We start from the raw sequence: 12,296 nt of genomic DNA, 5'->3' as shown, positions 1-12,296 counted from the left end.
TTCGGCGGCATGCCTGTGGGAGGTCTGCCAGTCCCGTGGATTCGGCGTACCCGCCGCCAAATTGCCGCCGAATCCGCAGGACCGGCAGACCTCCCGCAGACATGCCGCTGAAGGCTGCCTGACTGCCGCCCCCTGCGGCTTGCCGGCCCAGGCACACGCTTGGAGTGCTGGTGCCTGGAGCCGCCGCTGCTCCCATCTCTAAACAGCCAGTGCTCCGTAACAATCCCTTAGGATGCTCAGCATCACCTCCCGTCCCCAATGCAGCTGGGAGGCAAAGCACCAGGCAAACTGGGCTGAGGCGGAGCCTTACAGACCAACAGCAGGGCCTGGACGTGCACTCTCGGGCCACGGCGATCTCGGACTCCCCTCGCTGGCAGCCTGGGAATGGCTCAGGGGCAGCGAGTCTGGGGGACTGCCAGGCATGGGGCAGAGAGGCCGTGCAGATGCCAGGCACTGAACACCCGGAGGAAGAGGATCTCCAGTGTCAGGTTTGATTCTGGGAAGGGGAAACAGGTGAACAAAAGAGCGTGTGTCTGTGGGGGAGCCGCAGAGCCAGCGCCTCCTGGCCGCAGCTCAAGTCTGGAACACTGAGTGATAAATGGGCGAGGTGAACTCAAGCTGGAGAGAACAAATTCTTGGCATGGCCCACGTGGAGGGAGAAGGCGCAGAGCAGCGCCTCTGTCCCGAGCAGCTGAAACATAACAGCCACCTGCCAGCAGCACCAGGCCACAGGATCGGACCAGGAGGCATAGCCAGCGTTAGCTCCCTCTCCATGGGCTGAGGTGGGGAGCGTGCTGCAAAGGGCTGGTTCTAGGGGTGGGACGGGGGGGTCACCTGGATGCTTGGGGGCAGGGTGCCTAGAGTCCATCTCTAGTGCTGCCCCGTGGCCTCCCCTCCTGGGAGGGACTGGGGAGGCCCAGGGCAGCCCCTCCAAAATTAAAGCGGTGTCCGAAAAGGGGGTTAAAATGGGGACCGAGAAGGGGAGATGATCCAGGGCTGCTATGGGTAACTCTGAAGGGCCATACAAGGAAAATAGCAGTGTTAGGGAAACTGAGGCAGCACTGAAAGCTACCATCCCTCAGAACGGCTGTTGGGGATCAGACCGAGAGTCCATCCAGCCTCCTGTCTCCTACAGCGGCTGGGACCGAATGTTTCAGACGGTGCAAGAGCCCCTGGTGTGGGGAAATGATGGAACGAGCACTCCTGCATATGTATTTATGCAAATTTCCACCACGCGCGTCTGAGGAGGCGGGTGTCCCCCCCCCCCAAAAGCTCACGCTCCGATACGCCTGTCAGTCTGTACGGTGCCATAGGACTCGGTCGCTTTTCACAGATCCAGACTAACAGAGAGATACTGCAGGCTGCTGGCCTGTCTCCCATGCCAGGAAGCATTAACCACCACTTCCAGAGCCCGCTCAGGCCTTTCTTCAGGGCACCAGCTATTGAGGGCACCAACAATCTGTAGCACCCCCCCCCTAAAACCAGTCCACCATAACCCCCCCGCCCCCCCCCCCCCCCCCCCCCCCCCCCCCCCCCCCCCCCATCTGCCTAGGAATCCCACTGCCCACCACAGCCCTCAGCCCGAGTGCTCAGCCTTTCTAGGAATCGGCACTGGACCCCCTCCCAGCTGATCACCCCCCACAGCAGGGTTTAATGGGCGCTGTCTCCAAAGAGGGCTGGCCGAGGGCGGCCTACCCTGCTGCCCATACTCAGGAACTAGAGAAATTCGAACACCGCAGAGGCCTGGTGCCAGATGGAGAAGGTAGAATCGTCAGAACGACGCAGAAAAGACGGAAGGGTCAGAATGATCCACAAATGGATGTAGGTGCCCAAGCAGGGCCAGGTCTAGGGACGAGCAGTTTCCCTGGGCACCGTCTTCAAGGGGCTGCTGCATTGTTTGTTTTTTAAATGTTTTCTGCCCTGGGCTGTGTCCCAATTTTAGATGATCCCTGAACCCCCTGCTCAGCTGCTACCTAGCCCTGTAGGCAGCTACGGCTCTGCTGTCAGGGTTCCCCGGGCACCTACATCAGGACCCATGCGCTGCTGCCTCACTGTAGGCGTTGGGACGCCTATCCCCCACCCGAGCCACGTGAATACGGGCATCCCTCCGCCTGTCTTCTCCAAGGGCCGGCCTCGTGCGGGGAGAACGCCTAACTCTGCACAGAACAGCCGGGGCGAGCCAGCTGCCTCCAGCAGAACCTTCAGCCCAGGGCTTAGAGCACTCCCCCAGGGTGGGGGAGACCCCACAACCGTCCCTCCTCCGTCTGAAGGGGTCTCCCCCATCTCAGGAGTCTAACCACTGAGCGATGGGATACCCGGACATCAGTCTCTCTTGCTGAAGCCGTTCCACTTGAATTCAATATTACCTGGGCCAGAGAGAGTGGGAGAGACGCTCTCACCCAGTGGTGAGGGGGGCTCACTTGTGAGGTGGAAGACCCCTGGTCAAGTCCCTTCTCCTCACCAGGCAGAGGGAGGAAATTGAACTGGGGACTCCCGCATCCTGGGGGAGTGGCCTAATCACTAGGCTAAACGTTATAAGGGAGGCCCCTCCCTGACCCGCCCATCCTCCTCAGCCGTTTTGAGAACAGTTAGGTAGGTGCCTAAGTTATTTCGTGCAAGAACAGCTTGGGGACCAAAGCAGCCTGACTCCTGGTAGGGGATTGCTAGCAGAGCAGGGCACCTCTGAGAAGGACGCCCCTCTCCCTGGGCTAGCTTCGGCAGGGCTTTTGGGGATCCCAATCTAAGGTGCCGTGCTCTCCCCGTTCATCGTACAGCGAGCCTGGGCGCAGAGCTCAGGTTCTGTGCAGCACAGGGATTTTCAAGGCAGCTGACACTGCCTGAGCCCCTTGGGGATCTGGGCCTGAGTGGTAAGCCACGTTTCTGTTCTCTGCTGGACACGCTTTTCCAACAGTTACTAAAGAGGATGGTAAACAGCATCTACTAATGTCAAACGTTCTTCAGTTTGCAGGACCAGATAACTTGCACCATGAGTTTTAAAAAAATTGGGGAGGAGCTGCCCGGACTGTTGGTATTTAATAATTGTAGGCAAACTGGGGAAGTTCCAGAAAATTACTTGATTTTGTGCCTCTCTTTAAAACTACAGGCCAGATAGCTGTTCCACTATTTTGTTTCCTGGGCTGGATGTCAGGCTGATGTGGGACTGTATCAATAGAGAACTAAAGACAGAAATATAATTAATAGAAGTCAACATTGTGTCATGGGAAAGAGGTCTCATCAAATGACCTTTATATCTTTTTTTTAAATGAGATTACAAGTTTGGTTGATAACAGTGACTGCAATTACACTATACTTTGATTTCTGGGAGGCATAGGATTTAGCATCATGTAACATTTTGATTAAAGTATTAGCCAGTTTCTAATCCAGTTAATGTCACTTTAAAATAATAATAATAATGCTATCGGATAGATCTGAAAATGTGTTATGGGACATTTGTAGCAGAACGCTGTTCTTAGACCAATGAGATTTCATTCCTTTATCAGCGATCAGGAAGATGATATGAAATCAGGGCTGATGAGCTTTACAACTGACACAAAGATTGATAACTACACAAGGACAGGTCGTTGACACAAAACAATCAGGATTGTTTGGTAAATCAAGTACATTCAGACATGCATTTTGATATGGCCAAATGCAAGGTCATATATCTAGGAACAAAGAATACACGCCACACTTAGAGGATCGGGACTGTACCCTGGAAAGCAGTGTGTGTGTGTGTGTGGGGGGGGGGACTTGGAGGTCATGGTAGATAAGTGCAATGCTGGCTAAGAGGGCTAATGAAATCCTTGAATGCTCAGTACACAGTTCAGTGGAGCACTTAAACATATGACTTAAGGAGCCCAATCTATGCAGTGTATCAAAGAGAAGGTAAAGCGGTAATTTGATCACACTCTATAATTACCTACAGAGGGAGAACAGATCTGACGCTAGAGGGTTGCAATCCAGGAGGCAGGTTCCAGTGGGTGGAAGTTGAAGTCAGCAGAGTTCAGACTGGAAAGAAGCCCTTTTTCGACTAGTGAGGGTCATTCACCATTGGAACAGATGGGCAAGGCAGGGTCGTCGGCAGGACCGGATGCCTGTCCAAGAGATGTGCTCTGGCTCAGCCACCAGTTATTGGGATGGATGCAACAGAGTCTGTGTGAAATCCTCTGGCCAGGGCAGGCTAAATGAGCCCATTCAAAAGGAGACTGTCGGGGCCCAAAGGGACATGAAGATAGAGCTGCTCAGGAATTTTCCGACAGCATTTTTTGGATGGAAAATGTAGTTTAAACAATGTTGAAATTCTGTGGGGGAGGTTGGGATTTCCCAACATTTTTTAGTTCTCTCCCTGGTGGGTTCCTAAACCACCGGGCTAAGGAACCAGTCTCACACAGTCACTCTCGGATTGTTCCGGAAATACTGAACTAGTCATTGGGCCAGAGAGAAGGACTCTGTAGCCTGGTGTTTAGGGCCCTCAGGGAGGCAGGAGACCTAGGGTCCGGTCCCCCTGCTCCAATCATCCTTTCATTACTAGTCCAGAGCGGAACAGCTTCCACAGGAGAGAAGGAGGCAGCCCCACGTCAGACTATCCCAGAGCCAGGCCTGTGTTTCGCCAGCCATGAGGGTATAAGTGAGAGTCGACACCAGAGACAGAAGCTGCATTTTCTCTTGGAGGAAATGCAATCGGACTTTAACAGCAGCAACAAAACCAACAGCTCCAGCCCGCCTCTACTAATTTCTGATCTTTGCCCCAACAGGACAGTTATTCCTATCTTTACACCAGCGAAAGGACTGTCAGACAAAGGTTTTTTCCTTCTAAAGACTCTCTCCAGCTAAAGGGAAAGGGAACAAGGGCGGAAGCCTGACTTAACACCTTACATTTCAAAGACTTTAACTGGGTTGCCTTCTTCTGTATCTTTACTAAAAGGTTAAATGACGTTTAATGCTGTGTTTGCCATGGGCCTAAGCAGGCAGAGATCTCCATGTACCAGCCTCTGGGCTTTGTTTAACGTTGTAATGTTGGACAGTGGCAGGGTCTTGTTAGCACCTGTTAGTCTTTGGGCCCGTATATTCCATCTAAATACAATAGATCATTAGATCCTCTAACCTCCTGTCTATCACAAGCCATTACATTTCACCCAGGTACCCCTGAACTGAACCCAGTAATTTGTGATTGGCTAAGCCTGGTCTAGAAACATCCAGTGTTGAAGACTCCAAGAGATGGAAGACCTACCATTTCCCGTGGTCGCTTATTTCACTGGTTACGCTCACCCATTGTTGATGTAGCGGAGGTCAGTTAAAGTTCCATGTAACCGGATGAATTTGCTCATAGATTCATTTGTTTATTTTCAATCAATCTTGGAACACAAGGGAAGTGTCAGAAGACAGGAAGAAAGCTATGTTATGCCAATATTTAAAACGGGAAGACAGGGTGACCTGGGTAGGTATACGCTGTGAGGCTGTATAAAAAGGAAGGGGACCGTCTTCACGAATATTGTCACAGCTGTTATACAATTGCGATAAATCTTGTACGAAGTATGCCTTGTAAGGCATCATTGGAAAAGTTAGCACTGTTCCACAGATTACATCTCAGGGAAATGTGTGAACCGTCATTGGGTATGAAGATATGAAATGTTATGGTTTCTAAACATGCTTGTTACTAAAGATGTTGTGTTTCTGCGTAACACCCACAAGACAGATTGACATCAAGACTAGCCAGTCAGGTGTTGATGGGGCATTAAGGAGAATCAACTCTTCCAGTGGACCCGGGGCATGCACAAGACTAAAAATTTGGCTGCATATGGACAGGCACTTTCTGTGCCCCCTGTAGCCAGAGGAGCTAGTTCTCCCTGCCACAGCCCCAGGGCCGGTAGAGCTGGATCTCCCCACCCCAGCCCCAGAGGAGTTCTGTGCCCCCACTGATTGGGGGGGCAGGCCCCTGCTTTCCCCGCCCCCTTGTGCATGCCCCTGAGTGGCCCCTCCCGAAGATGCCTCAGAGCACAGAGACAATGGAAACCCCATGATTCAGCATGTGATGCATTGCACCGTGTCTGAGCCATGGACTGGGGGTGGGGTGGTGACATCACCTCCCAGCCTCATTCCTGCCCCACATCTCTGGGCTGTGATTTCTAACCAGGAGAGCTTTGAACAATGGACTGAGGACCATCCTTTTGGGTAAACCAGAAAGACGTATTGCAAGCTAGCAGATTTAACATCACTGCTATTGTACTGATCTACAGACTCTGAAATCAACTGTAATATATACGATGCACTTTAAAACAAAAGGTTTTAGTAATAAAAAGAGTTAATAGGTTAGTTTACTAGAGGATTGGCATCAGCGTGTTTTTTTGGTGAGATCCTGAAGTCCATATTGCCCTGGGGTGAGTGGGTGCCTCTCTGGGGCTGGAAGAACCTAAGATGCGATGAACTTTGGTTTTAATAGCCTTTCATCATAAAGTCTGGTTTGTCTGGGTTGTGCATGAGGGGCAAGGCCTGAGGGAGACGGTCTGTGGCTTCATAATAACTAGTATAGTATTTTGGAAGGACATTTGTTCCTGGCTTGGTGAAATCTTACGATAGAGATTACCACCAGTTTGGGGAACATGCTGCTGGCATACTGTCCAGTTCTGGTGCCCACAATTCAGGAAGGATGTTGATGAATTGAAGAGGGTTCAGAGAAAAGCCACAAGATTGATTAAAGGCTTAGAAAACCTGCCGTATAGGTGAGAGATTGAGCTCCTTGAGTCTGTTTAGCTTAAAGAGAAGGCTAAGGGGTGACTTGATGACAGTCTGTAAGTACCTGCACAGGGAACAGATATTGAATAACAGACTTCAATTGACAGAGAAAGGTCTAACCTGATCCAGTGACTGGAAGTTGAAGCTAGACACACAGGGCCGGTGCTACCATTAAGGCAAACTAGGCGGTTGCCTAGGGCGCCAAGATTTGGGGGCGCCCTGCAGCAGCTCCCCCCTGCCCGCCTTGAGGCACACCTCCCCCCCCCCGTGGCAGCTCCCCACCCCCCCGGCCCGGGGAGCCATGCGGCAGCTCCCAGCCCCAGCTCACCTCTGCTATGTCCCCTCCCCGAGCACGCCGTCGCTGCTCCACTTCTCCCTCCTCCCAGGCTTGCGGCGCCAATCAGCTGTTTGGTGCCGCAAGCCTGGGAGGGGAGGAGAATTAGAGCGGGGGCGGTGTGCTCGGGGAGGAGGCGTAGCAGAGGTGAGCTGGGGTGGGGAGCTGCTGCACAGCTCCCGGGGGGGGGGGGAAGCTGCCGGGGGGGGGGGGGGGGGGGCCCGGGGGGGGGGGGGGGGGGGGGCGGCGGGGCGGGGGGGGGGGGGGCGCAAGGTGGAAGTTTCACCTAGGGCGCGAAACTTCCTTGCACCGGCCCTGTAGACACATTAAAACCAGAAATAAGGAGTAATTATTATTTATTTTTAAACCACAGAGTAGTTAGCCACTGGAAATGGCCAAGGGCACTGATGTTCTGTATTGACCATGTGGAATGTTGGAGGTGTCCAGGAGGATGCGAATGGACGTCTGCCCACTTTCCAGCCACTGACAGCAGCAGCTCATCCATCAGTGCTACTGCTGCTGCTGGCATTCGGGGGCCTGGCCGGACTCCAGACTGGGCCAGCTCTTGTGAACCGCCTGTGGCTAGAGGAGACTGAAGGGGACCTTTGGCCAGCACCTCTGGTGGTTCGTTTCAAACCCTGCCAGGTGTTTGAGCAGTTCCCGTTTGCCCTCCAACGTGCACTGCGTTGCAATCGATCAACATTGACTTTCACCTGCCATCGTTTTGAGTGGGTCCTGACGCAGCCGCCATGACCATCAAGCAGCATCTCAGGCCCAGCGGCCATCTGGGGCTGAGCTCAGGTGTCGAGTCCGAGTCTCTGCTGGAGCTGCCACGTCCACACTGCTATTTTTGGCAGGCTAGCTTGAGCCCACTTAGGGCAGCAGCTCAGCCGTTCCCAGAGCCCTTCCCTGGGCTCCCGGCCTCCTACAGCTTTTTCCTGAGCTTAAACCAGGAGTCTCGCAGGAGTGGTTGTTCCCAGGGCTTCCATTCCCCTGTCCAGAGTGGGAGGACGGAGCTCCTCTCTCCCTGCCCCCTCAGTGTCCTTGCAATCAGGGCAAAGAGCTGTGCTCTTTCCCAGGGCAAGAGAGTTAACGCTTCCTTTGCCACCACGGGGCATGCCAGTCCCATCCTATCACACCCTTCTCGTTCGGAGCCGAGACATCAGTAGCCGGGCCCCCCACGCATCCAGGGCTGAGGTCGGTGCTCCCCACTTACAAGTTACTGACTAAGAACTGCTAAACACAAGGAGGTGCGACAGCCCCGTAAGGGTGCCGCTAACTTCGCTCGCTTCCCAAAACACACTGCAGCCGCCCATGGACGCCTGGAACCCGACTAGGGCCAGGAGCAACGACCTGCCTGCAGCACATCTGCCAGTTCTGCCCTCCCACCTGCGTGGATCCTGCCTCTCCGCCCTCGAGCAGGTGCCCCCATGACCCAAACAAACATGCAGGAGGGATGGCCACAGGAACCCCTGGAGTCGGCTACCACCATTGCCCAATCCTGGTTTGAACAATCGGTTTTAAAGAGATCTGTCTGTGAGTGACAGCCCCCCCCCCCCCAAACACATCCCCCAGAGATCAGCAGCACGGCCTAGAGTCTGGCAGAGTCCCAGCTCAGAGCCGTACCACTTGAGCTGCAGGAGGAACGGCTTTCCGCTTTGTGGACCAGCCAGTAGAAGAGGCTTTCACCACCCGTTCCCATTGGGTTACACAGCTATTGTGTTCTAAAAATGCTCTATAAACAAGCAGTCCCTCCGTCTATCCGCTCCGGTCTGAATCAGCCCATGACGCGGCAACACCGAGCAGCAAAACGCAGATTCTCGTAGCTTTCACACAGCCTGCAACAGGGGTCCAAAAAGTGGGGTACTCCTGGAAATAAACTGTGAATGCCACTTGAACCACGGGCCGGCGCTGCTGCACCCACAGTAGCGACAATCCTGCTTTTACACACTGCATAGGTAACTTGTGGAACTCACTGCCCAATGGGAACCTCCTGAGCGAGTGAGGGTCGAAGACAAGGGCTGTTAGCCAGAGGCTGGCTGTGCACACCACACGCTCCTGCGGCCAGCATTGTGTAAGAAGAGAGGAGCCCCACTCCCCTGCCTCAGGCCGCCCCGCCCCCAGGGCATGGGGCGGGGGAGAGACATGGCTCTCCATGGCTCGGGTCAGACACACAAAGGCCCCCACCTCTTCCTGGGGACTGGGTGCCTCTGGCTGAGGGAGTGACACACGCAGAGCCGGAACCTGTTTGCCAGGAGTGGGCCCTGAATTAACTCACCAGGGAATGGGGCTACTTATTATGCAAATGCTAAATTGATTTGATGCCCGTCCTGCCTGAATGAAGCACTTGGCATCTGCCCCTGCAAAGAGGTCCGGGCCAGGGCACAGCCACAAACTGACCCGGGTCACCAGCTGCAACTGGAACCTCAAGGAAACGGCAGCGAACAGCAAACGCCGCAGGCCTGCGGAGTGTCCCTTCCAGGCCCTGGGGCAAGAACACCTGGTTCCACTCACTGACTCACCAGTTATATAAGCAGTGCCACACACAGGCCTTGCTCGACATGCTCTGCTGCATCCCAGGTCAGCACGCTGCATCGGAGAGTTGGAGTCACTGGCGCTTTGGCAATGCCAAGGGACCCGGCAGAGACATGCACATGTCGGATGCAGGCGAGCATCCATGTGCCCAGGAACACGGCACGTGTGCACACGCAGATCACGCACGGCGGCTTTCAGCGAAGAACACGCTTGCTCTGCCCTCCCTAGCATGGCCTGTATCTGCTGCCGCCTCGACCTTCACTCAGCTGAATCATTCACACCTGCTGCATTTGTCGGCTCTCACCTTGAGCTCTGTAGCTCCCTCTGGAGTACAGGTGTCCCCGAGAGTCATGCTCTGATCCTCCAAGTCCATCCCAGATAAGTCCCTCTGGCCTCATCTCCTCCCAAAGGCCCCCTCTCTCCTCCACTCCCACCTTCCTCTCTTGGCAAGGCCGTCACCACTCCAGACACTGCGGGACCTCTACCCCATCAGACTGCCATTGTTGGAAACAGCCAAAGAGCAAACCCCACTCTTCCTGCAAGGAGAGGGGCCTTGCTCCCTTGGGAAGTACCCGCCCAAACATTCAGCATCCCACCAGCTCCCGGACCACGGCTCTCGCCCTGTCGGAGCGTATCGTGATTTGCATCAGTCAGTAGGCTCCTTCCAGGAGGGATCAGGATCCAAGAAGCCAGGAAGTGCTCATGGAGGGCTACCTCGGCCCGCCCTGCCAGCCCCTGGAGAGGGAAGCCCTGGCCATTACAATAGATGGCTTGGCACTCTCCAAGGGGCATGGGTGGGTGTGCACATGAATGGCCCCATTTTACAAAAGGGAAAACAGAGGCCCTGGGAGATTCACTAACAAAGCTAGCTAAGGGCAGCGCTGGAGCTAGGACCGAGGTGCCCAGGCTCCCATGACCTTGCCCTCCTCACTGGTGCACACCTTCTCCCATAAAGAGGCATCTCACGGTGTTCACCGTCAGACAGGTAAGCACAGCCATGTAGTACCAGTCGCCCACCAGGCTGCAGAGAGCAAGAGGGAAGTGCCAGAGACTCATCCCCGGCAGCAGCCCAGCCCCACGCTAGCCAGCCATACAGCTGTGGGGCAGCGTGCCAGCATCACACTGGAGACACCATCTTCGAGGAACAATTCTCGTGGGGCTCAGGCTGCGGGGCTGTTTCATTGCTGCAGAGACTCCCGGGCTCGGGTTGCGCCCAGGCTCTAGGCCCTGTACGGTGGGAGGGTCTCTGAGCTCAGGCCCAAGCCCAGACGTCTGCACAGCAAAGACCCAGCCCCACAGCCCGAGCCCCTTGAGCCCAAGTCGGCTGGCCCAGGGCAGCCGCGGGTTTTTCTTTGTGTGGTAGACATACAGCCCTTCAGCCAGGGAAGCACTTCTAAGTGCAAGTCCAGCTGTGCTGGCCCAGCTCAGAGAGCAGGAGCCCGGGACAAGGGGCGACTGTCTGTTCTGCTGGGCCAGGCAGAGATCGCCGAGTGCAGGAGGAGGTGGAAGGAAGGTGTTTTATGGGGCAGCCAGTGGTAGGCCTTGCCCACGGAGTGGGGCCAGCTACTGTCCCCACCTCCCGCCCTCAGGACCAGTCAGGGGCCATGCGATACAAGTGTAACTTACTCTGGGTGCTGGGAGGAACACCCGGTGTCGAGCTATACCACCACCAGCAGGGGAGCCCTCTGACGGCAGAAAAGCCCCCAAGCGGACCCCGAACGCACCCCCATATCCTGCTCCAAGGGGCAGCCTGCCTCCCTCCGTCCCAGGCACGGCAGCAGCCCATCCAGTGGGCTGGATCACCAGGGCCCTCACGACCAAGCCACGTGCAGATCCAGGACGCCACACCGCAGGCATCCGCACCGGCCCATCTCACGTTGAGCCTTCAGAACCACGGCTCTGCTGCACAGGCCGGGTGGGCCCTTTCCACAGGACATCGGAGCCCTTGTGCAGGAACCTGGTGTGAACACGTGCCGTTGACATCACACCGACGTGCACACACACACACACACACACACGGAATCACCCGCCCGGCACTGCAGCCAGGTGCACGCGCTGACCGGAGACGAGTTCACCCAGCTCCTGGCACAAGCAGGCGTCCCAGCTACAACAGGCCGATTAAACATTAACCGCCAGGGAGGAGGGAGGCTGAGCCCTGGGCACGGATGCCAGGCGCACTCACCTGTGATGAAGACGGCTTTCCCCGCCACGGGGAGCCTTCGCCCCTGGGCCACGCGCCCCAGGGCCAAGCCGCCGGCGGCGGTGAGGGCGGCGCCGAGGGGCAGAGGCAGGCACGCCTGGCACAGGTACTGCAGCAGGACCAGCACCCCCAGGTGCAGCAGGGCCCGAGGCAGGAGCAGCTGGGAGCGGGAGAGTCGCAGGAGGAGGCTGCCCGCGAAGAGGAGCCAGAGCGAGCCGTAAACCCAGCGCTCCATGGCTCGGGGCCAGCGGTGCCCGGCGTGCGGCACAGACAGCGGCCAGCCACGGCACCTACTTATAGCGGGGCCGGCCGGGAGAGGGCGGAGCCGGCCCTGCCCTGCCAATGGGAGCCGGCCCGCGGGCTGGGCTGGCTCTCCGCGCCCCGACACGCTCTTGCCCCAAGTTGGCTGCGGCCGGGGCGCGGAGGCGCCCCCGGGGCCAGAGCCCGGCCGGCCGCGGAGCCTCTCCCCCCGCCGGCTGCGGGAGCCCTGGCCCG

General features: G+C 56.3%; 1 protein-coding gene across 1 annotated transcript in view; it reads right to left on the bottom strand.

Annotated features, from left to right (window-relative positions):
• The window catches only part of LOC113406926 (corticosteroid 11-beta-dehydrogenase isozyme 2-like), a 51,517-nt gene extending 39,481 nt beyond the window's left edge, over positions 1–12,036 (bottom strand). Inside the window, exon 1 of the mRNA XM_026653815.1 lies at positions 11,784–12,036. Coding sequence (XP_026509600.1) covers positions 11,784–12,036 — 253 coding nt within the window. The remainder of the gene's footprint in view (positions 1–11,783) is intronic.
• Between the last annotated feature and the right edge of the window lie 260 nt (positions 12,037–12,296).

The sequence above is a fragment of the Terrapene carolina genome, unplaced genomic scaffold (genome assembly GCF_002925995.2).
Source record: "Terrapene carolina triunguis isolate 2854851 unplaced genomic scaffold, T_m_triunguis-2.0 Scaffold165, whole genome shotgun sequence".
Taxonomy (NCBI): Eukaryota; Metazoa; Chordata; order Testudines; family Emydidae; genus Terrapene; species Terrapene triunguis.
The sequence above is the reverse complement of the archived record's forward strand: the minus strand, read 5'-3'. Positions and strand labels throughout refer to the sequence as shown.